The 27,394-nt window shown below is 47.6% G+C and overlaps 2 protein-coding genes across 4 annotated transcripts in view; one reads left to right on the top strand and one right to left on the bottom strand.

Annotated features, from left to right (window-relative positions):
* Positions 1 to 845: 845 nt before the first annotated feature.
* On the bottom strand, positions 846 to 24,254 carry mterf3 (mitochondrial transcription termination factor 3). 2 transcript variants are annotated; one of them, XM_078397154.1, is made up of 8 exons: positions 24,151 to 24,254; positions 22,428 to 22,775; positions 14,886 to 15,038; positions 12,418 to 12,607; positions 10,655 to 10,802; positions 9,826 to 9,897; positions 6,974 to 7,135; positions 846 to 4,141 (listed from the first exon to the last, which is right to left on the bottom strand). In XM_078397154.1, exons 2-8 carry the CDS (start codon positions 22,753 to 22,755, stop codon positions 3,947 to 3,949), a joined length of 1,248 nt encoding a protein of 415 aa, XP_078253280.1. In that variant the 5' UTR covers positions 22,756 to 22,775; positions 24,151 to 24,254; the 3' UTR covers positions 846 to 3,946. The 2 variants fall into 2 exon arrangements, with proteins under 2 accessions (XP_078253280.1, XP_078253279.1); XM_078397153.1 differs by having other exon boundaries at positions 24,130 to 24,237.
* A 2,166-nt stretch (positions 24,255 to 26,420) lies between these two features.
* LOC144592563 (phosphatidylserine synthase 1-like) overlaps positions 26,421 to 27,394 on the top strand; it is a 39,784-nt gene continuing 38,810 nt past the window's right edge. Inside the window, exon 1 of one of the 2 annotated variants that reach the window (XM_078397150.1) lies at positions 26,421 to 27,186. In XM_078397150.1, the coding sequence (XP_078253276.1) occupies positions 27,008 to 27,186 (179 nt within the window). In that variant the 5' untranslated portion in view covers positions 26,421 to 27,007. The remainder of the gene's footprint in view (positions 27,187 to 27,394) is intronic. The other variant, XM_078397152.1, reaches the window with a different exon arrangement.

Below are 27,394 nucleotides of genomic sequence, written 5' to 3'. Positions count from 1 at the left end.
AGTTTATTTGGTTTAGGAGGTTGTGTTAGGTTTATTAGTTTATTTGGTTTATCAAGTAATGTTAATTTGGTTCCATAATTCACTCAAGGTGTGTTTATGAGCTTGTATTGGGTTTATTAAGATATATTTAAAGGCACTTTACCACTCAAGGGTTAAGTTTATTATTCTCCCCATAACCTGTGACACTGTACTAATCATGAATCTATCTACTTAAGGTTTAGGATGTTGTATTGGGTTTAGCACGTTTATTTGGCCCTATCACCAATCAAGCTTTCGGTTAACTTCGAACATGATACGAAATGCTGAAGTTACTCGGTGGATCACACAGCATATACGGAGAAGATGAATAGGTTGCACTTTGAGTCGGGACCCTTCTTTAGATTTATTAGGTTTGGGAGGCTTTATTGGGTTTATGTGGCCTCTCCATCCCCCGCCACAGCTCGACATTTAGGTAACTCAGTGCAGGAATGGGGGATGAGTTAGAGTTGGTAAAAGTTAAATCCTCACATCAAAACTTTCAATGAACTCAAATGTATAAAGGGTGGCAGCCCAGACAAGAGGGCAGGGGCTAATCTAGAGGTAAAAGAGAATTTGCAAGGGTTTTAACAGCAGATGAGCTGAAGATGGGTAGAGAGTGATGCTATTGAGGTACTTGAGAAAGGATACATAGTAGTTTGGCTGCAGATCAAATATGACATCCAGATTGTAAACAGTCTACCTTAAGATAGACACAAAAAGCTGGAGTAACTCAGCGGGACAGGCAGCATCTCTGGAGAGAAGGAATGGGAAACATCACCCATCCCTTCTCTCCAGAGATGCTGCATGTCCCTCTGAGTTACTCCAGCTTTTTGTGTCTATCTTCAGTTTAAACCACCATCTGCAATTCCTTCCTACTAAACAGTCTAGCTCAATCAGACTGGCCAGAAAGAATAACTAGGGATTGGAATCTGTATAGAAAAGAACTGCAGATGCTGGTTTAAATCGAAGATAGACGCGAAATGCTGGAATAACTCAGCAGGACAGGCAGCGTCTCTGGAGAGAATGAATGGGTGATGTTTCGGGTCGAGATCCTTCTTCAGACATTGGAATCTGCAAAAGATGTGCAACTGAACTGGAAGTTCCTGTTAATTCCATACTGGATGTTGAATTAAGCACTGTGACAAATCAGAAACAGCGGAAGAGTTTGGATGGTGATATTAATAAACTTTCATCAATTTGTTATGAAGAAAATTGATTCTAAAGCAAACGGTAAATGGAAAACACATTTTTATCACAATCGCTGTACTGAAGCTCAAAAGCACTTGCCAAATTTTCAAGAAAGTAATTCTTTAATTCACCTGGATTTTATTGAATGTATGTGTGATGATGTTTTGCCCAAGGGTTTAAATTTTCTAAAACAGACAAAAAAGGGGCCAGTTTTTTTAGTTGGCCACATGGAACTGCAGATGTTGGATTACCAAAAAAAACAACCAGTCTATTGGATGTTACGTTTCGGGTCGGGTCCCTATTTTTAGTTATCTGAAGAATTGTCCCAGCATGAAACGTTGTCCATTTCCCTCCACAGATGCTGCCTGACCTGCTGAGTTCCTCCAAAAATTTGTTTATTGCTCAACGTTTTAGTAAATAGTGAAAAATGAGTCAAAGGAAGATTAAATTCATTCTGCAGCAAATAATGATTCACAATGTACAAACTACAGCAAAAGTCTACAATCACAGAAAACTTTTTTTCCCCTTCGCCACTGTGGTTCATCAAATATGTTTGACATTGTAGGCACACAAACCAAGCTTGGAAGATGGAGTGCTGGAGTAACTCAGCAGGTCAAGAAGCATCTTAGAGAACATGGATAGGTGACATTTCGGGTCGGGACCCTTCTTCAGACCTGATAGAGGGTATCTCAGCAGGTCAGGCAGTATCTCAGGAGAACTTGGATAGGTCGTGTTTTGGGTCGGGACTCTTCTTCAGACTCTGTAGAGTGCTGGAGTAGCTCAGCAGGTCAGGCAGCATCGCGGGAGAAATGGATAATTTACTGTTGGAGTAGCTCAGCAGAAATAGTTTATAGAATTTGATGGTAGAACAATATTTTCAGACCACAACGTTGCAGGTGGTAGAGCTGCTGCCTTATAGCTCCAGTAACCCGGTTCAATACTGATCTCCAATTCAGCCTGTATGGTATTTGCACATTTCCCCTAATTACCCGACTAGTTTTCCATCACATCCCAAACACCTGCACGTTGGTAGATTAGTACGGGTGTCAGAGGTTATGGGGAGAAGGCAGGAGAATGGGTTTAAGAGGGAGAGATAGATCAGCCATGATTGAATGGCGGAGTAGACTTGATGGGCTGAATGGCCTAATTCTACTATTCCTTATGACCTTATGATGAACTAACCACTGTAACGTGCTGTTGGTCTGCGGGTGGATTCCAGAACTTGTGGTTGGTGCCGATGAGGGAGGGACGAGAATGAGAGAATCCAGGGATATGGGGGAATGATGGAATGGGATTATCTGCGGGTCGTCTTAGTCTCGATAGTCCAAAATAACCTCCTCTGTCGTAAGGAAATATGGAGAGGTAGATCGTTCTCTAATAGTCAACATAGAAAATAGGTGGAGGAGGCCATTCAGCCCTTTGAGCCAGCACCGCCATTCAATATGATCACGGCTCTTAGATGATCAGCCATGATCACAGTGAATGGCGGTGCTGACTCGAAGGGCTGAATGGCCGACTCCTGCACCTATTTACTATGTTTCCTATTAGAAGCTTCGATTGGGTAGACAGACGGTACCTCTTTCCCAAGGTGGAAATGTCAAAGGCCGGAGGGTCAACTGTCAGGTGAGAGGGCAATGTTTCAAGGAGGTGTGAAAGGGCAGTTTTTACAGAGAAAAGGGTTGGGTACCTGGAATACAGAGCCAGAGGTGGTGGTGGAGGCAGATAGGATAGTGTCTTACAGCCTGCAGCTGCATAGTGCGGTGAAGCACTTACCAACTGGGACTTGAAATTGGTACAGACTCTGAATGTCGTCTTGGTGTAATTAGTTTACACTTGCACTGTATCCGAGATACTTATCTAAGATGTTTTTTTAGAGATACAGCACGGAAACCAGGCCCTTTCGGCCCACCAGGTCCGCGCCGACCAGCGATCCCCGTTTATTAACACTATCCTACACACACCAGGGACAATTTTTACATTTACACCAAGCCAATTAACCTACAAACCTGTACGTCTTTGGAGTGTGGGAGGAAACCAAAGATCTCGGAGAAAACCCTCGCAGGTCACGGGGAGAACGTACAAACTCCGTACAGACAGCACCCGTAGTTGGGATCGAACCCGGGTCTCCAGTGCTGCATACGCTGTAAGGCAGCAACTCTACCGCTGCGCCACCGTGCCTGGGTACAGTGCTACCTGTACTGAACTCTATACAAAATGAATTTCACTGTACCTCAAATTCCTTTGGCAAACTACAATTGAACCATTGCATTGAAGAGGCCTTTAGATAGGTGCATGGATAAGCAGGGATATGGATCACATGCAGACAGATAAGATTAGTTTATCTTGGCATCAAGTCCAGCATGGACATTGTGGGTCGAAGGGCCTGCTCCTGTGCTGTACTGTTCTTTAGTTTTTAGTTTAGTTCAGAGATACAGTGTGGAAACAAGCCCTTTGGCCCACCGAGTCCCTGCCGACCAGCAATCACCCAATACACTAGTTCTATCCGACACTCTAGGGGGAATTTACAGAAGCCAATTAACCTACAAACCTGTATGTCTTTGGAATGTGGGAGGAAACTGGAGCATCAGGAGAAAACCCATGTGGTCACGGGGAGAAGTTACAAACCCCGCACAGACAGCACCCGTAGTCGGGATCGAACCCGGGTCACTGGCGCTGTGAGGCAGCAACTCCACCTGCTGTGCCACCGTGCCACCCAGTCTCTGAAACCACGTAAAGTAATTTAGAGCGTCTTTTGGAACGTCTCAAAGTCTGACAACGTGGCTTTTGCTAGCGTTGTACAAAAGACATCATCGGGCGTTGCCACCAGCTTATCGAGGGAGACGTAGTTCGGCTGAGATGGGTCATACTGGGCCCGGCCCAAGTGCTGAAGAAACAGGTGTCGATCTTTTATCCTCAGAAACTTTGCGTTGAAAACCTAGGACAATAACAAGAATCTCGTATCAGGGGTCAGATTTCCCAATCATTAGATATTAACATTAGAAAATATACAAAAGATTTTTGAAATGTACTTGACAAAATAAAATGTGTAGGAAGGAACTGCAGACGCTGGTTTAAACCGAAGACAGACACAAAACGCTTGAGTAACTCAGCATCTCTCCAGAGATGCTGCCTGTCCTGCTGAGTTACTCCAGCTTTTTGTGACTAAATAAAATAGTACCCACTCAGAAAAATACTCAACTGGTAAGTTTCTAATATGTAAAAACCTCCATATGTAATGAACCTACATTAAATTACCTACGAAAAACTTTTGTATATATTTCTAATATATTTGGCAAAATAAAATAGTATCCACTGAGAATAATACTTAACAGCTGGACAATTTCTAATATGTAAAGAAAAGTAACCTACATTAAATTGACAACTATGCAAACAGTGCCCTGATATTAATACCGGAGGTGTAATGTCCCTTCAACATGGATTCTTGTTCTTCCCCTTCTAAACCCTTAAGGAAACTTGAGGTTGAACTGAAAGCTTACACTAAAGGGATATGTTAAATTTGCGATTTATAACTTTCTGATAGTTTAGTGTAGAGATACAATGTGGAAACAGGCTCTTCGGCCCACCGAGTCCACGCCGACCAATGATCACACATGCACTAGTTCTATCCTACGTACTAGGGACAATTTACAGAAGCCAACTAAGCTACAAACCCGCACGTCTTTGGAGCGTGGGAGAAAACCGGAGCACCCGGAGAAACCCCACACGGTCACAGAGAGAACGTACAAATTCCGTATAGACAGCGCACCATAGTGATTTTGAGACTTCATTGTTTGTCTTCTGTGGTAACTCTAGATTATTCGAATGAAGATTAGTTTCCTCTTCCTAAACACCATCACTCCAATTACAATGATTTATAAAATGTAATTAAACAGGATAAGTTTCCAAGGACATTTTGAACACCTTTTCTTCAAATGTTATTACGGTAATTAATTTCTAAGATTGTAACTCGCTTCTAAGATTTTTATTTATTTTGGTAGAACCCAAAGCTGGCATGTGTAAAAAGCATTTTAATTATGAAATCATCTGTCACCACACTGCGACCCTTGTGGGTTTCCTCCAGGTTTCTTTTCACATCCTAAGGACAATAGACAATAGGTGCAGGAGGAGGCCATTCGGCCCTTCGAGCCAGCACCACCATTCAATGTGATCATGGCTGATCATTCTCAATCAGTACCCGGTTCCAGCCTTCTCCCCATACCCCCTGACTCCGCTATCCTTAAGAGCTCTATCTAGCACTCTCTTGAATGCATTCAGAGAATTGGCCTCTACTGCCTTCTGAGGCAGAGAATTCCACAGATTTACAACTCTCTGACTGAAAATGTTTTTCCTCATCTCCGTTCTAAATGGCCTACCCCTTATTCTTAAACTGTGGCCCCTGGTTGTGGACTCCCCCAACATTGGGAATATGTTTCCTGCCTCTAACGTGTCCAACCCCTTAATAATCTTATATGTTTTGATAAGGTCCCCTCTCATCCTTCTAAATTCCAGTGTATACAAGCCTATACGAGCGGGTTTGTATGTTAATTGTACGGGGTGATCGCTGGTCGGCGTGGACTCTGTGGACAGATATAATGCACACTATAGATACTATGTTACCAGTTTTAAATTTGTTTATTTAGTGTGGTGAATCTGTGGAATTCTTTGCCACAGGAGGCCAAGTCAGTGGATCATTTTTTCAGGCAGAGATAGATTCTTGATTAGTAAAGGTGTCAGAGGTTACGGGGAGAAGGCAGGAGAATGGGGTTGGGAGGGAGAGATAGATCAGCCATGATTGAATGCCGTAGACTTGATGGGCCGAATGGCCTAATTCCACTCCTATTCCTTATGATGATTGGCCCATTTTCACGCTGCATCTCTAAAAAAAACAACGGGGCTCTTTAAATTGGCCCAAGCATGTGGGGAGTGGATGAAATAGTGTGATAACATAGAACTAGTGTGAATGGGTGATTGCTGGTCGGCATGGACTCGGTGGGCTGAAGGTCCTGTTTCCATGCTGTATCTCTGAACCAAACAAATTTCTAATATATACTATTAGATATAATGTATACCATAGATACCATGTTATTAGTTTAAATTTTGTTTATTTTGGTAGAATCCAATGCTGATACGTGAAAAGGGCATTATAATTATGAAAAAACAAGGAACTGCAGATGCTGGTTTGCCATGAAAGAGACAAAGTGCTGGTGTAACTCAGCGGGTCAGGCAGCATCCCTGGAGAACATGGATGGATAGGTGACGTTTCAGGTCAAGACCCTTTTATAGTTATGAAATTATCTTTAACCATCCAAAGTGAGCTAATGAAGTTAAAGAAACACAGCAAAGAGCGGTTCTATTATGGTCCCATAACTGAATGCATGGTGTAGGAATGAACTACAGTCTAAACATAGAAAATAGGTGCAGGAGTAGGCCATTCGGCCCTTCGAGCCTGCACCGCCATTCATTATGATCATGGCTGATCATCCAACTCAGTATCCTGTACCTGCCTTCTCTCCATACCCCCTGATCCCTTTAGCCACAAGGGCCAACCGTAGATAGACACAAAAAGCTGGAGTAACTCGGGGGGGTCAGACAGCAACTCTGGAGAAAAGGAATGGGTGACGTTTCGTCTCGACCCAATATGTCAACTATTGCTTTTCTCCAGAGACGCTGTCTGACCCGCTGAGTTACTCCAGCTTTTTATGTTTGAATGTGCTGTTTCCCAGTCTTGATATTTACTATAATAAATGTAGTAAACACGTATATTTACCTGAGGAAACTTTGTGATCAGATGGTGAGGAATGCCCATTGTATTGTGCAGGTAATCGAACGACCTAGTCACTTTACTCTTGCTGGCCAGGAGTAGCTTAGGTACACAAGTGACCATGTGCTGGATTTCATTATCACGAAAGCCCAACTCAATCCGACAAACCTGGAAAGCAAGAAAACTGCCCGAGTGAGAGGTTTGCAACAATATTGATTGAATACGATTGAATATATTGTCCAATCAATGGACAATGGGGACCCAGCTTGGGGGGGACAGACATGAGGGAGGGGGAACAATGGAGGACCCATCATGGGGGGGGGGGGCACCATGGGGGAGGGGGGAGGAACAAAGGGGGACCTGGCAGGAGTGGGGATGGGGGGATTTGTAACTTTGTAAGGGCCCTTTATCGGCTGCTATTTGCATACCTCTTACCAAGCAAAGAATTTCACTGTGTCTTGTCATATGTGACAATAAAGTATTCAATTCATTTCAATAGAACTGGTACATGTGCTGCTCCCAAGATGGCGCCCAAACCAGGCGTCTATTTGCGTGCCAGCCAGAGAAGCAGATCTGCAATCACATATTACAACGTTCCACACTCTCAAATCTCTACTCCTACTGCAACATTTCCTGTACACTTTAAATGGCTCGATTGTAATCATGTATTAGAAACACAGAAAATAGGTGCAGGAGTAGGCCATTCAGCCCTTCGAGCCAGATCCACCATCCAATATGATCATGGCTGATCATCCAGAATCAGTGCCCCGTTCCTGCTTTCTCCCCATATCCCTTGATTCTGTTAGCCCCAAGAGCTAAATCTAACTCTCTCTTGAATACATCCAGTGAAATGGCCTCCACTGCCTTCTGTGGCAGAGAATTCCACAGATTCACAACTCTCTGGGTAAAAACGTTTTTCCTCATCTCAGTCCTAAATGGCCTACCCTTTATTCCTAAACTGTGACCCCTGGTTCTGTCTTTCCGCTGACTGGATCACACGCAACAAAAGCTTTTCACTGTACCTTGGAACACATGACAATAAACTAAACTAAATTGCCATCACCGGATAGTAAACCCGCTTCTGCAGCCACTATATAGAAGTCATAACTAACACTGGGTGTATGGAACGAGCTGCCAGAGGAGGTAGTTGAGGCAAGTCCTATAACAGCATTTAAAATGGGCATCACAGTAGTGCAACAGCAGAGTTGCTGCCTTACTGCCCCAGAGACCAGGTTCAATCCCGACTAAGGGTGCTGTTTGTATGGAGTTTGTACGTTTTCCCCGAGACCACGTGGGTTTTCTCCACGTGCTCCGGTTTCCTCCCACAACCCAAACACGTGTGGGTTTGTAGGTTAATTGGCTTCTATCAATTGTGTGTAGGATGTACCTGGTGTGTAGGATAGAACTGCTGTAAGGGTAATCGCTGGTCACCGCAGACTCGTTGAAGGTCCTGTTTTCATGCTGCATCTCCAAACTAAACTAAGGCTCTTGGATGGGTACATGAATAGAAAATGTTTAGAGGGATATGAGCCAAACACAGTCAAATGGGACTAGCTTAGATGGGCCATCTTGGTCAGCATGGATGAGTTGGGTCAAAGGGCCTGTTTCCATGCTTACCATTCTCTATATAACAAATAATGTTGTAACTGAATATAGACACAAAAAGCTGGAGTAACTCAGCGGGACTGGCAGCATCTCTGGAGAGAAGGAATGGGTGACGTTTCGGATCGAGAACCTTCTTCAGTCTGGTCTCGACCCGAAACGTCAGTCTGAAGAAGGATCTCGACCCGAAATGTCACCCATTCCTTCTCTCCAGCAATGCTGCCTGTCCCGCTGAGTTACACCAGCATTTTGTGTCTATCTTCAGTTTAAACCAGCATCCGCAGTTCCTTCCCACGAGTAATGTTGTGATGCAGGCAGGTGGGACTAGTGTGGATGGGGTATCTTGGTTGGAATGAGCATGTTGGGCCAAAGCACTTGTTTATGTGGGGTACACTATGACTCGAAATAATCTTGGAAAAATTGACACAATGCAAAACAATTAAAACATTTCCTGCTTTGATACTTATTACAGTTTTCATTATAAACTTCAATGCACACTTTAAAATGAAATTCCTTATAAATAGGGTTTATAATGTTTTAAGAGCATCGTACAGGAGGAAAGTGAGACAGAGAAGTATTTGAAGGAATAGCAACATGTGCGGGCATAGCTGCTGAAGGGCCATGAAGAATGGAGCACCTATATTCACGGATGAGCAAAATACTCATTAGTAGGGGATAATACTCACGGAGTATTAATACTCAGGGGCATGCAGAGGATGAGGGGTGATCTTATGGAGGTGTCAACTGTACAACTGAAGAGGGGTCTCGCCCGAAACGTCACCCATTCCTCCTCTCCAGAGATGCTGCCTGACCCGCTGAGTTACTCCAGCTTTTAGTGTCGATCTTCGGTTTAAACCGGCATCTGAAGTTCCTTCCTACACAATTCCTCCCCTTTCAGCCGTGGGGTAGACTGACACCCCCCCCTCCCCCCCTCCCCCCCCATATCTTTGCACATCCCTAATCCTTTCCACTCGTTCCTTTAATTCCATGTATATTGTGTTTTATGACTGTTGGCAGATCAATTTCCCTCCTGGGATAAATAAAGTCTCTATCGTATCGTGAAGGAGCATGCAAGGCTCCCTGGCTTCTGCAGTTCCTTCCTACAGCTAAAAGCTTTTGTTTGCTCGCTATTAAATCAGATAACACTATACATGAATACAATCAAGCCAAACTCAAGTACACAAAGGTGCCACAAAGGGAATTTGAAACGAAGAAACATGACACTGCTCGGAGAAGGTTATTGTCGTTCCACTTACTTTAAGATTTTCCTTTACTGGCTCCAAGCTACCAGTTAACAATTTGGGGAGTCGGGTGACCAAATCTCGAGTCTAGGAGAGAAAGAATAAACGGCACATTCACTGAAAATCACTCACGATATAAAGGTAGACAAAACAAATATATAACATCAAAAGCAGGAATTGCCGGAATTCAAAAATAGCCTCACTGAAGTTATCAGCACAGCCTAGTTTAGTTATTGTCTGGTGCACCGAGATACAGTCAGCAAGACTATACACGATTACAATCATCCTTCTAAACTCCAGCAAGTACAGGCCCAGTGCCATCAAACGCTCACACTCACAGGAGTTTAGAAGGATGAGGGGGGGACCTCATTGAAACTTACCGAACAGTGAAAGGCCAAGATAGAGTGGATGTGGAGAGGATGTTTCCACTAGTGGGAGAGTCTAGGACCAGAGGCCATAGCCTCAGACTAAAAAGACGTACCTTTAGAAAGGAGATGAGAAGGAATTTCTTTAGTCAGAGGGTGGTGAATCTGTGGAAATCATTGCCACAGACGGCTTTGGAGGCCAAGCCAGTGGATATTTTTAAAGCGGAGATTGACAGATTCTTGATCAGTACGGGTGTCAGGAGTTATAGGGAGAAGGCAGGAGAATGGGGTTGAGAGGGAAAGATAGATCAGCATTATTGAATTGCGGAGTAGAGTTGATGGGCCGAATGGCCTAATTCTGCTCCTGGAACTTACGAACTTACATGAAGTCTCTTCAGGCGAAAATGTCAAGTCTCCCCTCAAGCATTTGCGGGGTTCTCCTGATGGGACTTCCACATTGAGGGAATTCAATTACTTACCTTCTGCATACTTAGTCCCAGTTCTTTCTGGTAGAATCCCAATCTGTTGTCCAGTCTTTCCACACTGAAATTTAATAAATACGGAGCTCCTGACACCATCCGAGCAATGGCTCCTGTGCTGAATGTCTTCGATTGCAGATATTGTACCCTAAGATGAAGCAAAAACATATTTTCTTAAAATATTTAAAACATCCACATTACCAAATTTACTACATTTTAACCCACATTTGAATTTTAGAAAACTTCCAACACATAATGGAATATACTACACCTAATGCAATAAAAGAGTCATAGAACACAAATTACTGGAGTAACTCAAGAGGGTCAGCCAGCATCTCTGGAGAAAAGGAATAGGTAACGTTTCAGGTCGAGACCCTTCTTCAGACTGGAGAAATCTGAAGAAGGGCCTCGACCCAAAACATCATCCGTTCAATGAGAGGTGTGAAATAGAGATATGGAAGGTAAAGGTGTGAAAACAAGATAAAAGCAGTCGATGATAAAGGAAATGTAGAATTGGTGAAGGTGACGAGGAGGCATTCAATCAGTAAAATTAATCAGAAGGACAGTGAAACTAGTCAGAGAACTAGGGTGCGGGAGGGATGGAGAGAAAGAGAGAGAGAAGGAAAGCAAGGGTTACTTGAAGTTAGAGAAATCAATATTCATACCGCTGGATTGTAAGCTGCCCAAACGAAATATGTTCAAGAGAAATACAAGAGAAAAAAGAGCTTAACAGGGAGGTGTCACAGAATAAGGTCGGAGGTAGTGGAGGCAGGGAAAACAACAACATTTAAAAGACACTTGAACAGGTACATGGATAAGAAAGGCTCAGTGGGATAGTTCCCAATGTTGGGGGAGTCCAGAACAAGGGGCCACAGTTTAAGAATAGGGGGTAGGCCATTTAGAACTGAGATGAGGAAAAACTTTTTCAGTCAGAGAGTTGTGAATCTGTGGAATTCTCTGCCTCAGAAGGCAGTGGAGGCCAATTCTCCGAATGCATTCAAGAGAGAGCTAGATAGAGCTCTTAAGGATAGCGGAGTCAGGGGGTATGGGGAGAAGGCAGGAACGGGGTACTGATTGAGAATGATCAGCCATGATCACATTGAATGGTGGTGCTGGCTCGAAGCGCCGAATGGCCTCCTCCTGCACCTATTGTCTATTGATAGGGCAGGTGGGATTAGCTTAGATGGGGTATCTTGTTCAGCATGGACATGTTGTGCCGAAGGGCCTGTTCCTGTGCAATATGGCTAGGACCTCTCTCACTCCTCTAATAGCAAGACAGAGAAGGCCAACAAAATAATTAACATTAAGATTACATTCCTTTATGGTCTATTTTTTCTGTATATCTACCAATAAATAATCATTTTAAAATAGAAGTAGGCGGCCATGGTGGCGCAGCGGTAGAGTTGCTGCCTTACAGCGCTTGCAGCACCGGACACCCGGGTTCCATCCCGACTACGGTTGCTGTGTACAGTTTGTAGGTTCTCCCCATGACCGCTTGGGTTTCCTCCGAGATCTTCGGTTTCCTCCCACATTCCAAAGACGCACAGGCTTGTAGGTTAACTGGCTTGGCGTATGTGTAAAATTGTCCCTAGTGTGTGTAGGATAGCGTTGGTGTGCGGGGATCGCTGGTCGGTGCGGACCCAGTGGGCCGAAAGGCCTGTTTCCACACTGTATCTCTAAACTAAATTAAACAATAAATCTGCCTGCAGTCTCATCAGGCCCAAATGCAATTTGGAATTTAATCTCCCAATCCTGTTCTTTACCTCTTTTGTAAATTCTCCAAATCTTCAGTGAGGATGAAGGGGTTTCTCGTGAGGAATGCTCCGAGCAAATCTTCTTCTACTCCCACATCTTTCAGGAACAGAAGTCGATCTTTTACGTCTCGGTCAAAATCCAGTCGCAACAGCATGTTGGCCACGTTTGGTCGCCTTTGTAGCTTGGACAGGTCCACACCTATAATTATGCAATCAATCCCATAGCAGTAAAATGCATTTGTTATTGTGTCAATTATTCCCAAAAAAGCCACTCGTTCCAGCTGCCGAACAGTGATAAACACATACAAGGTCATAAGGAATAGGAGTAGAATTAGGCCATTCGGCCCATCAAGTCTGATCAATCCCTCCCTCCTAACCCCATTCTCCTGCCTTCTCCCCATAACTCCATGACACCTGTACTCATTAAGAATCTAACTCTCTCTGCCTTAAAAATATCCACTGACTTGGCCTCCACAGCACTTCTGTGGCAAAGAATTCCAGATTCACCACCCTCTGACTAAAGAAATTTCCCCTCATCTCCTTTCTAAAAGAACGTCCTTTAATTCTGAGGCTATGATCCCTCGTCCTAGACTCTCCCATTAGTGGAAATATCCTCTCCACATCCACTCTATCCAAGCCTTTCACTATTCTGTATGTTTGTATGAGGTCCCCCCTCATTCTTCTAAACTCCAGCGAGTACAGGCCCAGTGCCGACAAATGCTCATCACAGGTTAACCCACTCATTCCTGGGATCATTCTTGTCATATAGGATCGTATATGGAGTACAACCTTATCACGTATCGGTACACTGTGAATGGCTCGATTGTAATCATGTATTGTCTCTCCGATGACAGGCTAGTTCGCGATAAAAGCTTTTCACTGTACCGATACATGATAAGGTTGTACTCCATCACAATATACTAAACTGAAACAGAAACAAAGTGCTAGAGAAACTCCGCAAGTCAGGCAGCATCTGTGGAAAGGAATGGACAGGCAAGTCGGGACCCTTCTTAAGACGGGTCCATTCCTTCTATCGACGCTGCCTGACCCACTCCACCAGCACGGTGTTTTACCCCAGATGCCAGCAGCACGCACGCACGCGCGCATGCACGAGCCTGAGCTATAGGGAGAGCTTGAACAGGCTAGGACTTTATTCCTTGGAGCATAGGAGGATGAGGGGTGATCTCATGGAGGTCTACAAAATCATGAGTGATTGGGTAAACGCATAGGAGTCTTTGGCCCAGAGTAGGGGAATCGAGAACCAGAGGACCTAGGTTTGAGGTAAGGGGGGAAAGATTTGTTAGGAACTTGAGGGGTAATTTTTTTTTCCTCACAAAGGGTGGTGGGTGTATGGATCAAGCTGCTGGAGGAGGTAGTTTAGGCACGTACAATAACAGCATTTATAAGATATTTGGACAGGTACATAGATAGAAAAGGTTGAGAGGGATATGGGTCAAACACAAGTAGGAGGGACTAGTGTAGATGGGGCCTGTTGGGCGTGGGCGTTGGGCTGAAGGGCTTGTTTCCACACTGTCTGACTCTTTGAGTTAGCAACTATTTCAACTATTTTACAGTCAATGATAGATGCTGCCAGATTTTTGTAAAGACAAGTTGACACTCACATACAATTGTACCAATGACCTGACAAGTAATATAATTGACTGTAATATTCTTAAAAAGGGCTGTGGGCAAGTTACATCTCGAAGTCAAAGGATCTCGACCCGAAACGTCACCCATTCCTTCTCTCCAGAGAGGCTGCCTGTCCCGCTGAGTTACTCCAGCATTTTGTAAACCAGCATCTACAGTTCCTAGTGTCTACTATTAAAATAATAGCTTGTTTAAAAGATACAAGTTGCCAGGATGGAGAGCACTATTTTTAAAATTTGTTTAGTGACACAGGCAGCATCATTGGAGAACATTGATATCGATGTTTTTGAAGAAGGGTCCCGATCAGAAACGTCACCTATCCACGTTCTCCAGAAATGCTGCCTGACCCGCTGAGTCACTTCAGCACTCAGTGTTGGGTTTAGTTTAGAGTTTAGAGACACAGCGCAGAAACAAGCCCTAAGGCCCACTGAGCCCGCACCGACCAGCAACCTCCGCACATTAACACGCTATCCTGCACGAGGGACAATTTAGAGAGGAGGCAGGAATGGGGTACTGATTGAGAATGATCAGCCATGATCACATTGAATGGCAGTGCTGGCTCGAAGGGCCGAATGGCCTCCTGCTGCACCTATTGTCTATTATACTTATACCAAGTAGACAAACCCAAGCCAATTAACCTACAAACCTGTACGTCTTTGGAGCGTGGGAGGAAACCAAAGATCTCAGAGAAAACCAAGGTGCACCCTTAGTCGGGATGGAACCCGGGTCTCTGGAGCTGCAAGGCAGCAACTCTACCGCTGTGCCACCGTGCCGCCCTAACGGTGCTGTCCTGTTCAATGTTCGATGTTCTACGTTCAGTTAGTACTCACCCAGAAATACCAGCTTGGTTAGAGTCTCAGACTGGTCCACATAGTCACGAAGCGTGAAAGAGGTCGGAGGGAGTGGTGGACTCGCGTCAATACGCAACGCTTCCTCGTCAGATATTTCCTCAAATAACGACTGGGGTGTGGGATCATCAAATACTGGAATTTTAATGGAAAAATCAACACATTAACCAAAGACTATTATGTGCGCCACAATGCTGAGAACTATAGTCTACACTCTGTATCTTCCCCCTTTGCTATTGTACTTCAAGTTTACTCGATTGCATTTATGTACAGTATTATAGTTAAGTTTAAAAATGCAGCATGCAAACGGGCCCTTCGATCCACCGAGTCAACGCCGACCATCGTTCACGAGTTCTATCTGACACACTAGGCTCAATTTACAGAAGCCAATTCATCGCCAAACTTTCACGTCTTTGGAGTGTGGGAGGAAACCGGAGAAAACCCACGCGGTCACCGGGAGAACGTACAAATGAAAGAGTTTTAGAACTGCAGAGGAATGACCCGGGCAAGAATTATGTGGAAACAAGATAAAATGCTGTGATTAGCTGAAATTGAGATGTTGTGCATGACAAAAGAAACAGATCCAAGGTGTGACAAAATAATGAGGTGCCCGAATATTAAGTAAAACCACACAGGAAGACAAGTCTGATCCAGACAGGTACTGGTGCTTGAAACGATAAAGAGTATAAGTGCAGAGGAGCATGTCTGAGTATGTCCTAACACGAGGGGCTTTGTTTCAAGGGTGCTGGTGGTGTCAAAGTATGTGACCTCCCCCCCCTGTATAAGTAAGCAAGGCTTTGGATCGAACCTTTGTGTGAGAACACGAGGGACAGTGAATATGTAATTCATACTCAGGTTTGCTCACCCACACGCGTGAATAAAAAGGCATTGTTTCATTCTTAAGGTGTCTAATGTGGTTTGTTGTCTGAAAGCCCGGAAATCGAACTTTAACATTAGCGTGGTCTTCAGGATCTCGCTGGCACCATCTCCAATGACTGAGTAAGCGGCTGCAGTCTGACCGGGACCTCGAAGGGAGTAAAAGGGCACTATCGGATCCATTGAGTCTGAACGCCTGAGCAAGTTCCCGGGAACACAGTGGTCCCCCAACTGAGGTAGATCTGGTTCCCTGCCGAGATGCGCATTAAAGACAATACCGGGTAAGAAAGTTTTATGAATGAATTGGAGAGTTCAAATTGTGTAACCAGTCTCAGGGAGGCTGGGGTCTGAGATTATTATAGAAGTACAGTCTCAGGGATGCTGGAGTCAGTTTATTATAGAAGTACAGTCTCAGGGAGGCTGGGGTATTAGAGAAGTAAGTTTTATGAATTGGAGAGTTCAAATTGTGTAACCAGTCTCAGGGAGGCTGGGTTCTGAGTCAATTAGAGAAGTAAGTTTTGTGAATTGGTTAGTGCAGACTATATTAAACTAGTTTCCCGAAGAGGTGAGTGGGGATCTGTGGTAAATTAGTAGTAATGAGGGCTGAAAATGGGACAAGCCCTGGATAAGAGTGATGGTGGAGCTCCAGTACAGCACGTGTGTTACTTAGACCCAGAAAAAACGTAAAGATTTAAAAAAAGGAAAAGAATACGGTTGGCCAACAGAATAATAAACAATTGAGGCAGGGAAAAGCTGAAAAAAGAGGAAGAGAAAGGGGTGTCTAGGGGGCATTGCCCCCTGGTGGGGTTCCAAGGGGCAACACCCCTGGCGGGGGTGAAGGGGGCAGCAGCCCCTTTGCGCAGAAAGTTTTTGATAATTATACCTTGAAATTACACCATTTCCTTGCTTGTTTATCCTTAATTTATCCTGTTTTAAAAAAATTATACCTTACAATAATGCATTTAACCTGATTGAATCAGGTAAAAAAAAGAACATTGCAGTGTCCATGACATACAGACTCTTGAGTGCTTTTGTTTTTCAAATAAGACAGTTCTTATATTTTAACACCATAACAAGTCAACTTAAGCAGGTTATATATTAGATGGATGCAATGTATTTCCATTATCTTTCATGGGTTTGCAAAGTTTTGATCCAGACTCCCTTTTTTGTGCAACATGTGCTTCTAACATAAGCGCACTTACATAGAAACATAGAAAATAGGTGCAGGAGGAGGCCATTCAGCCCTTCGAGCCAGCACCGCCATTCATCGTGATCATGGCTGATCATCCCCAATCAATAACCCGTGCCTGCCTTCTCCCCATATCCCTTGATTCCACTAGCCCCTAGAGCTCTATCTAACTCTCTCTTAAATCCATCCAGTGATTTGGCTTCCACTGCCCTCTGTGGCAGAGAATTCCACAAATTCACAACTGTCTGAGTGAAAAAGTTTTTCTCACCTCAGTTTTAAATGGCCTCCCCTTTATTCTAAGACTGTGGCCCCCTGGTTCTGGACTCGCCCAACATTGGGAACATTTTTCCTGCATCTAGCATGTCCAGTCCTTTTGTAATATTATATGTTTCTATAAGATCCCCTCTCATCCTTCTAAACTCCAGTGAATACCTTTATGAATGAATGAATATAACTCTATTGACATTCAAAACTATACACCAGACGAGTGCATATTTGAACGAAAATCCGTTGCACCTGGCTCACAATGTAACACCCAATAATAAAAATTGATTAAAAAAAACAAGTAACTCGCACATAAAATAATGGCGGTGGATTATTGCGAATTCAAGAGTTTGATGGCTCGGGGAAAGAACCTGGCTGTTCTGCTCCGTGTGCTGCAGTACCTTTGACTAGAAGGCAGCAGGGTCAACAGTCCATGATGGAGATTGGTGGGGTCTTTAATAATGTTGTTGGCCTTGGTCACGCAGAGTTTGTGTGCAATGTCATGGATGGAGGGAAGTGAAGTCCTTTATTTCTGATGATGATGAATGAGAATCAGCTGCATGGATAGTAAATTTGTACTGTCAGCCCCGCAGAGTCCGGCTGGATGGAGCACGCACGTACCAAGGCCGTACAGTGACAGTACCAGCGTTGTGTACGTAACTCCGTGCTTCCTTAACCCTGGTACGGTAGGCCTAGGGGTGAAAGTAAAACCGCCACTGCGTCGCACATGTGTGGAGCCGAGCGCAAGCCATAGAGATGCACATGCCAAAGTCATACACAGAACTCTGTGGCCCGCGCCCGCTACTGTGTCGCACATGTGCGGAGCCAAGCGCCAGCCATGGAGATGCACATGCCATAGTCATACACAGAACTCTATGGCCCGCGCCCGCACACGCCTTCTGTTAAAATCGACTCCGCGGTCTAGTCAGTGGCATGGCGTTGTTCTGCCGGGATAATTACCTGTTAGGGTTATTACATAGCAACAAAAAAACAAAACAGATTTAAAGTGCGGTTCTCTGAAATACTCCAGCACTAAAACATCCCAAACAAAACACACAACTAGATAGCCAATTGAACTGATGCTCGCATAAAGGAAAGATTTACAAGGGGGAGAATGCAGCAGTGGAAGTACTTTAATACAGAGACACATCAAAACAAAGCACTGGAGGAACTCGGCTGTGGAGGGAATTTCCATGCCCATTTCCCTTACAGAAGGTTAATTGGTTTCTGTAAGTTGCCCCTAGTGTGTGTCGGATTGAACTAGTCGTCGGCACGGACTCAGTGGGCCGAAGGGCCTGTTTAATGCTGTATCGCTAAACTAAATCAAAACCATTACAGTGTTTTCTGTGTGGAGGTTACCCACTCACTTTGAGATCTCTGGGGTTACCCTGGGCAATCCAGCTTCCCCCTCTATCACAGGGACGTGATGGTGGGGCGAATGGTTACCCAAATCAAGGTTAATAGCAAGGAAACCAAGAGGGCAGGTGATAGGCACAAGAGAGAACAAGTCGGAGAAGTTTAGGGAGAGTCCAATGTTATTGCTCACGGGGAGCAGTGTGGACCCGGGGGGCCAAATGGCCTCGTGTACGGTAACAAGCAACAAATACAAAGTTGCATTACAAAGTACTTGTGGGAAACGTTAGCACACTTGGTGACACCGCTGCAAATTGTTAAAGAGCATTGAAACAATGTAATCGTCCAGAGAGAGAGAGGGAAAAAATCAGTGCGTTGGTACAACATGCAAACATTTAAGAATATTCCTTTGCAGGTCAAATGTATCCATTTTGTAACTCGAGTTCCTACATGTGAAAGCTTGTTATTGGAGATATCACAAAATGCTGGAGTAACTCAGCAGGTCAGGCAGCATCTAGGAGAGAGGGAATGGGTGACGTTTCGGGTCGAGACCCTTCTTCAGACGGGTCTTTGGAGATTATCTTTGTTGTTATTGGAAATATATTTAGCAAGGAGATAGAAAGTATTATATATGTGAACTTTCCACGCACAAACGGAGCTGGGAATTTTACCAGTGGTGATTGTAAAGGGGAGGGTAGGAAAATGTCCCACAAGTCACGACTGATCGTTAAGTATTGGTTGTGTAAGAAAATAACTGCAGATGCTGGTACAAATCGAAGGTATTTATTTCACAAAATGCTGGAGTAACTCAGCAGGTCAGGCAGCATCTCAGGAGAGAAGGAATTCCTTCTCTCCTGAGATGCTGCCTGACCTGCTGAGTTACTCCAGCATTTTGTGAAATAAAAAGTTAAGTATTGGTTAGTAATTATAGATTTGTTTCGTCGGTGGATTGAAGCCTTGCCGACTACAAATGCAACACTCGGGCATATTGTTGTATTGTTTAGCCATCATAGATTTGTTTCATCAGTGGACTGAAGCCTTGCTGACTACAAATGCGTCAGCTGAGACTACGGTAACACTTATTTTAAAAGAGATTATACCTCGCTTTGGGCTATCTAGAGTTATTAGTTCCGATAACGGCCCCACTTTATCGCAACGATTGATGAAGAATTGTGTCAGCGTTTTAACATTCAACAGCAGTTCTACTGTATAAGAAAATAACTGCAGATGCTGGTACAAATCGAAGGTATTTATTCACAAAATGCTGGAGTAACTCAGCAGGTCAGGCAGCATCTCAGGAGAGAAGGAATCGGTGACGTTTCGGGTCGAGACCCTTCTTCAGACTGATGTCAGGGGAGCGGGACAAAGGAAGGATATAGGTGGAGACAGGAAGATAGAGGGAGATCTGGGAAGGAGGAGGGGAAGAGAGGGACAGAGGAACCATCTAAAGTTGGAGAAGTCGATGTTCATACCACTGGGCTGCAAGCTGCCCAGGCGAAATATGAGGCGCTGTTCCTCCAATTTCCGGTGGGCCTCACTATGGCACTGGAGGAGGCCCATGACAGAAAGGTCAGACTGGGAGTGGGAGGGGGAGTTGAAGTGCTCGGCCACCGGGAGATCAGTTTGGCCAACATGGACCGAGCGCAGGTGTTGAGCGAAGCGATCGCTCAACAGCGAACGCAGTTCTACTGTGTTCATCAGCCACGGGGCGCCAGAGTGGCCGAGAGGGCAAGTGGAGCCCTAAAGACTACATTGGCTGAATTAACAGCGGAAACCAGGCAGAGTTGGGTTAAGGTCCTTCCCTCGGACCCCCTGGGGTGCGACAAAGAGTGTGGAAGCTAGTTTTGACCTACATGCACTCAGCGATGAATTAATTACCTACGCACAGCAATTAACCCATGCCTTGTCAGTCCTGCATTTACAGGTACCAGTGGCACAGAAGCCACTACCAGTTAAACACAGGGCCGAGTTCCTATACCAGGAGACTACGGGCTGGTAAGGAACTGGGGGATCGGAAGAAATTGGGACCATGCTGGGAGGGACCATACCAAGTGTTACTAACAACACCCACCGCTGTGAAGGTTGAAGACCACCCCCGTTGGATACATCTGACTGACTGCAAACGGATCGGAAAACCAAGAAAGGACAATGGGGCTACTGACCCTCCATTTTGTCCTGGGGCTGGCCCGGACCTGGGGAAATAATCTGGTATATCAGGTGCGACAAAGTTCTCAACATGTCCATGTGGGACGAGCCGTGAGAAGATAAAGTCACTGTCCCCTCGACCTCTGTGTTTGGTGAAATATTCTGATCTCAGGAAGATTGTGACTGTTTTCGATTAATATTTGTAATACCATGTATCCGACCACCCTGTGCTTCGAGGGGACTTTAACTGTTATCATACAATGATAAAAGGAGGGAATGAAAGAGTTTTAGAACTGCCAGAGGAATGACTCGGGCAAGAAGTATGTGGAAACAAGTTAAAATGCTGTGATTAGCTGAAATTTCAATGTTGTGCATGTCAAAAGAAACAGATCCAAGGTGCGACAAAATAATGTCCAAGGTGTGACAAAATTATGAAGTGCCCAATTATTAAGTAAAACCACACAGGAAGACAAGTCTGATGCAGACAGGATTAAGAGTATAGGTGCAGAGGAGCATGTCCTAACACGAGGCGCTTTGTTTCAAGGGTGCTGGTGATGTAAAAGTATGGGACCTCCCCCCCAGTATAAGTAAGCACAACTTAGGATCAAACCTTTGTGTGGGAACACGAGGGACAGTGAGTATGTAGTTCACACTCAAGTTTGCTCATGTGTGAATAAAAAGGCGTTGTTTCATTCTTACGGTGTCTAATAGGGTTTGTGGTCTGAAAGTGCGGAAATCGAACTTTAACGCAAACTCCGTACAGAATATGGTACAGCTGCTAATCATATTTAATCTTATTGGATAGCAAAGCGTTTCACTCTACCCGAACATACGAATTACAAGGAAATACAAAAATTATTTAAATTGAGTAGAACAAGTCGACATACATATTAGTACATCGGTAGTTTGACAGATTTCCAAATGCATGCTTCTTAATAACCTATCAACACGGTACTTCAGGATGTTCCAAAGCTGATTTCCAGTGGGCAGCACAGTGGTGCAGCTGGCAGACCTGATGCCTCACGGTGCTGGACACCCAGGTTTGTTCCTGACCACAGGTGCCGTCTGTACGGAGTTTGCACGCTCTCCCCGTGACCTGTGCGGGTTTTCAGAGGGAGCTCCAGTTTCCTCCCACATTCCAAAGACGTGCAGGTTTGTAGGTTCATTGGCTTCTGTAAATTGCCAGCTAATGTGCAGGGGAGAATTAGCACACGAGTGATCACTGGTCAGCATGGACACTGCATCTCCAAACTACACTCGTGCCTGCGTAGATAGACACAAAATGCAGGAGTAACTCAACAGGACAGGCAGCATCTGTGGAGAGAAGGAATGGGTGACGTTTCGGGGCGAGACACTTCTTCAGAGTCTGAAGAAGGGTCTCCATCCGAAACGTCGCACGTGAGTCCCGCTGAGTTACTCCAGCATTTGGTGTTTATCTTCGGTTTAAGCCAGCATCTGCAGTTCCTTCCCACGCTTAGTGTCTGCGTAGACTCGGCAGGCCGAAGGGCCCATTTTCATGCTGTATCTCTCAACTGATGAACTGGCATGGACTAAAGAATTTAAACACCTGAAGAAGGGTCTCGGCCCAAAACGTCACCCATTCCTTCTTCTCTCCAGAGACACTGCCTGGCCTGCTGAGTTACTCCAGCATTTTGTGTCTATATTTAAAAAAAGATACTGCATCTCTCCCAGCTTACCTGCAGGTAGTAAGCTGTCATCTGGTCCGGACAGTTCTGCCTTGTCATGGTTGTGCTTTGTATTTTGCAATGGACTGTCTTCCACCAACTGCAGAGTGTCAGCTTCTTCGCTGGGTGGTGAGCCAGTTACTGAAGAGCTGAAGCTAAAATGTCTCAACCTCCCGCGGTTCTGAAGGAGGAAACACCGATGCCCGCCTGCCCCAGTCCGAGAGTGAAGGCTGGATGACGCTGCACGCATCACCTCCATCTCTGGGTTTGAAGAGAAAACGAGACCAGAAACTCTCAGCGAAGTCCATCGGTTGTAAACTCGGCGACACAGTGAAGACATTTTCAATTCCAATCAAGATTCTGTGAATGAGAAATTTGGTCGATAAGTATTCTTTACAGAGTCATAGAGTCAAACAGTGTGGAAACAGGCCCTTCAGCCCAACTCGCCCATGCCGGCCAACATATCCCATCTACACTAGTCCCACCTGCCTGCGCTTGGTCCATATCCTTCCAAACCTGTCCAATCCATGTACCTGTCTAACTGTTTCTTAAAAGATGGTATAGTCCCAGCCTCAACTACCTCCTCTGGCAGCTTGTTCCATACACCCACCAACCATTGTGTGAGTTATCCTTCGGATTCCTATGAAATGTCTTCCCCTCAACTTAAACCTATGTCCTCTGGTCCTTGATTCACCTACTCTCTGCAAGAGACTCTGTGCATCTACCCGATCTACTCCTCTCATGATTGTATACACCTCTATAAGATCACCCCTCAACCTCCTGCGCTCTAAGGAATAGAGTCCCAGCCTACTCAACCTTTCACTGTAGCTCAGACCCTCGAGTCCTGTCTACTTCAAAAAAGTAACATCTTTGCTTTAATAAAATTTAAAAAGTCAATAATAATATTCTAAATATTTGTTTTAATTGTTAGATATTTCCAGGCAGTGCATGCATGATTTCTGATATGTTCCAAAGTTTAAACAAATTCCTTGAATATACAAACTATTAATATCTGTGACTGCTAGTACAAATCTCCCCATCTCCGTTATAACACTATCGTGGACAAGCAGTGTGGCGCGGTGGTAGAGCCACTGCCTCACAGTGCCAGAGACCCGGTTTCGGCGGGCTACAGACTGACTCCGGGTGCTGTCTGTGCGGAGTTTGTCCCTTCTCCCTGTGACCATGTGGGTCTTCGCCGGTTTCTTCCCACGTCCCAAGGACATGCCTGTTTTTAGGTTAATTGACTTCTGTAAATTGTCCCTAGTGTCTTGTATAGAACTAGTGTGCAGATGATCGCTGGTCGGTGCAGATTCGGTGGGCCAAGGGGCCAGTTTCCACGCTGGATCTCCAAACTAAACTAAAACTATAATCAGTGTACTGAAATATTTCATAATAAAAGAACAGAATACATAGAACAGTACAGATAGACACAAAGTGCAGGACAGGGAGCGTGTCTGGAGAGAAGAAATGGGTGACGTTTCGGGTCGAGACTCTTCTTCAGTCTTCGATTTAAACCAGCATCTGCAGTTCCTTCCTACATAGAACAGTACAGCACAGGGACACGCCTTTCAGTTCACAATGCCTGTGCCAAACATAATGCCAAGAAAAGCTAATCTCATCTGCCTGCATGTGATTCATATCCGTACATTTCCTGTCATTTGCAAAGCATCTTAAACACCACTTTCGTTTCTGCCTCCTCCACCCCCACCCTCACCAGTGCTTTCCAGGTACCTACTGCTCACTGGGGTGGGGGAGAGGGGGGAAGACAGAGACACCCCTGCACTGGGGGAGAGGGGAGGCAGAGACACCCCTGTAGTTAGTGGGGAGGAGGCAACAGCAGCAGGGGGGGTGGGATGGTGGGAGTAGTAGGGGGAGCAACTCCGGGGGGGGGGCAGTAGCAGCAGCGGCGGGGGAGCAGGAGGGGAGGGAGCCGGAGAGCGGGGGTGCGAGCAGGAGTGGGGGGTAGAGCAGGAGTGGGGAGGAGGGTGCGAGCAGGAGTGGGGGGCGAAGAGCAGGAGTGGGGGGGGGGGAGAGCAGGAGTGGGGGGGAGCAGGAGAGGGGGGGGGAGCAGGAGAGGGGGGGAGCAGGAGCGGTGTGTGGGGGGAGCAGGAAAGTGGGGGGAGCAGGAGATGGGGGGAGCAGGAGTGGGGGGGTTAAGCAGGAGCGGTGTGTGGGGGAAGAGCAGGAGTGGGGGAGAGCAGGAGTGGGGGGGAAGAGCAGGAGTGGGGGGGAGAGCAGGAGTGGGGGGAAGAGCAGGAATGGGGGAAGAGCAGGTGTGGGGGGGAGAGCAGGAGTGGGGGGGGGAAGAACAGGAGAGGGGGGGAAGAGCAGGAGAGGGGGGGGAAGAGCAGGAGAGGGGGGGAAGAGCAGGAGAGGGGGGGAAGAGCAGGAGAGGGGGAAGAGCAGGAGAGGGGGAAGAGCAGGAGAGGGGGAAGAGCAGGAGAGGGGGAAGAGCAGGAGAGGGGGAAGAGCAGGAGAGGGGGAAGAGCAGGAGAGGGGGAAGAGCAGGAGAGGGGGAAGAGCAGGAGAGGGGGAAGAGCAGGAGAGGGGGAAGAGCAGGAGAGGGGGATAGAGCAGGAGTGGGGGGGAAGAGCAGGAGTGGGGGGGAAGAGCAGGAGTGGGGGGGAAGAGCAGGAGTGGGGGGGAAGAGCAGGAGAGGGGGGAAGAGCAGGAGAGGGGGAAGAGCAGGAGTGGGGGGGAGAGCAGGAGTGGGGGGGGAGAGCAGGAGTGGGGGGGGAGAGCGGGAGTGGGGGGGAGAGCGGGAGTGGGGGGGGAGAGCGGGAGTGGGGGGGGAGAGCGGGAGTGGGGGGGGAGAGCGGGAGTGGGGGGGAGAGCGGGAGTGGGGGGGAGAGCAGGAGTGGGGGGGAGAGCAGGAGTGGGGGGAGAGCAGGAGTGGGGGGGGAGAGCAGGAGTGGGGGGGAGAGCAGGAGAGGGGGGGAGAGCAGGAGAGGGGGGGAGAGCAGGAGTGGGGGGGGAGAGCAGGAGTGGGGGGGGAGAGCAGGAGTGGGGGGGAGAGCAGGAGTGGGGGGGAGAGCAGGAGTGGGGGGGAGAGCAGGAGTGGGGGGGAGAGCAGGAGTGGGGGGAGAGCAGGAGTGGGGGGGAGAGCAGGAGTGAGGGGGGGAGAGCAGGAGTGAGGGGGGGAGAGCAGGAGTGGGGGGAGAGCAGGAGTGGGGGGGAGCAAGAGTGGGGGGGAGCAAGAGTGGGGGGGAAGAGCAGGAGTGGGGGGGAAAAGCAGGAGTGGGGGGGGAAGAGCAGGAGTGGGGGGGGGAGAGCAGGAGTGGGGGGGAGAGCAGGAGTGGGGGGGGAGAGCAGGAGAGGGGGGAAGAGCAGGAGAGGGGGGGAAGAGCAGGAGTGGGGGGAGAGCAGGAGTGGGGGGAGAGCAGGAGTGGGGGGTAAGAGCAGGAGTGGGGAGTGGGAGCAGGAGTGGGGGGAAGAGCAGGAGTGAGGGGAGAAGAGCAGGAGTGGGGGGTGGGAGCAGGAGTGGGGGGAAGAGCAGGAGTGGGGGGAAGAGCAGGAGTGGGGGGAAGAGCAGGAGTGGGGGGGGAGAGCAGGAGTGGGGGGGGAGAGCAGGAGTGGGGGGGGAGAGCAGGAGTGGGGGGGAGAGCAGGAGTGGGGGGGGAAGAGCAGGAGTGGGGGGGGAAGAGCAGGAGTGGGGGGGGAAGAGCAGGAGTGGGGGGGGAAGAGCAGGAGTGGGGGGGGAAGAGCAGGAGTGGGGGGGGAAGAGCAGGAGTGGGGGGGGAAGAGCAGGAGTGGGGGGGGTGGGAGCAGGAGTGGGGGGGGGTGGGAGCAGGAGTGGGGGGGGGTGGGAGCAGGAGTGGGGGGGGGTGGGAGCAGGAGTGGGGGGGGGTGGGAGCAGGAGTGGGGGGGGGGGTGGGAGCAGGAGTGGGGGTGGGGGGTGGGGGTAGGAGCGGTGGGAGTAGGAGCGGTGTGGGGAGAGGAGCGGTGTTGTGGGGGGGGGGGGGGGGGGAAGGGGGCACCCACGTGCGCTGCTCGGATACACTCCTCGCTGTCACCGGTAATGTATCAGTGTGGCGGCCGCAGCCAATGAGCGCCAGTGTGGGCCGCGCGGGGACTCCGGGCCGAGTTGCAAAGTGTTGCACACAGACACACACACACACAGAGCGGGGGGGGGGGATCCGGGCCGCGTTCCACGGTGTTGCAGACAGACGGACACAGCGCGGGGACTCCGGGCCGTGTTGCAGACACACACATTCAGCGCGCGGGGATCCGGGCCGCGTTCCACAGTGTTACACACAGACACACACACACAGACACACGAGGCGTGGCGCGGCTGCACGCCTCTCTTCACCCACGCCCCATGCTAACGGGGGAACACAGCTGGTGAAGGAGGGAGGCTCACGGCGATGCCTGGTGTGTGATGAAGGGTGGTTCACGACCCGTTGCTTCTCTCCTAACACGCTGAGGGACTTGTCTTCACGCATTGTGTGTGTGTGTGTGTGTCTAATTGTTGGGACGCGGGTTATACTCACCCTCCCACCCCACCCTAGCCCAGCCCGCTGCTCTCGGCTTTACTCGGCTCGGCTCGGCCCGCTCGTCGTGCTCCGTCCCGTCCCGGCCCAGCGGTTGCAGCCATGGCGTTGGGCGAGGGCAGCCGGACAATCAGCAAGAACGACGTGAACTACAAGCTGCACTTCCGCATGATCAACGAGCAGCAGGTGGAGGACATTACCATCGACTTCTTCTACAAACCCCACACCATCACCCTGCTCACCTTCGCCATCATCGGCGTCATGTACTTCGCCTTCACCAGGTACTAGCCCCTTAGCCCCCCACTCCCCTTAGCCCCCCCCCTCCCCCTTAGCTCCCCTAGCTCCCTCCCCCTCCTCCCTTCCCCTATTACCCACCCCTACCTCCCTCCCCTACAGCCCCCCTCCCCCTTAGCCCCCCTCCCCCTTAGCCCCCCCTCCCCCTTAGCCCCCCTCCCCCTAGCTCCCTTCCCCTACCTCCTTCCCTTTCCC

Source organism: Rhinoraja longicauda, chromosome 4 (genome assembly GCF_053455715.1).
Source record: "Rhinoraja longicauda isolate Sanriku21f chromosome 4, sRhiLon1.1, whole genome shotgun sequence".
Lineage (NCBI taxonomy): Eukaryota > Metazoa > Chordata > Chondrichthyes > Rajiformes > Arhynchobatidae > Rhinoraja > Rhinoraja longicauda.
The sequence above is the reverse complement of the archived record's forward strand: the minus strand, read 5'-3'. Positions and strand labels throughout refer to the sequence as shown.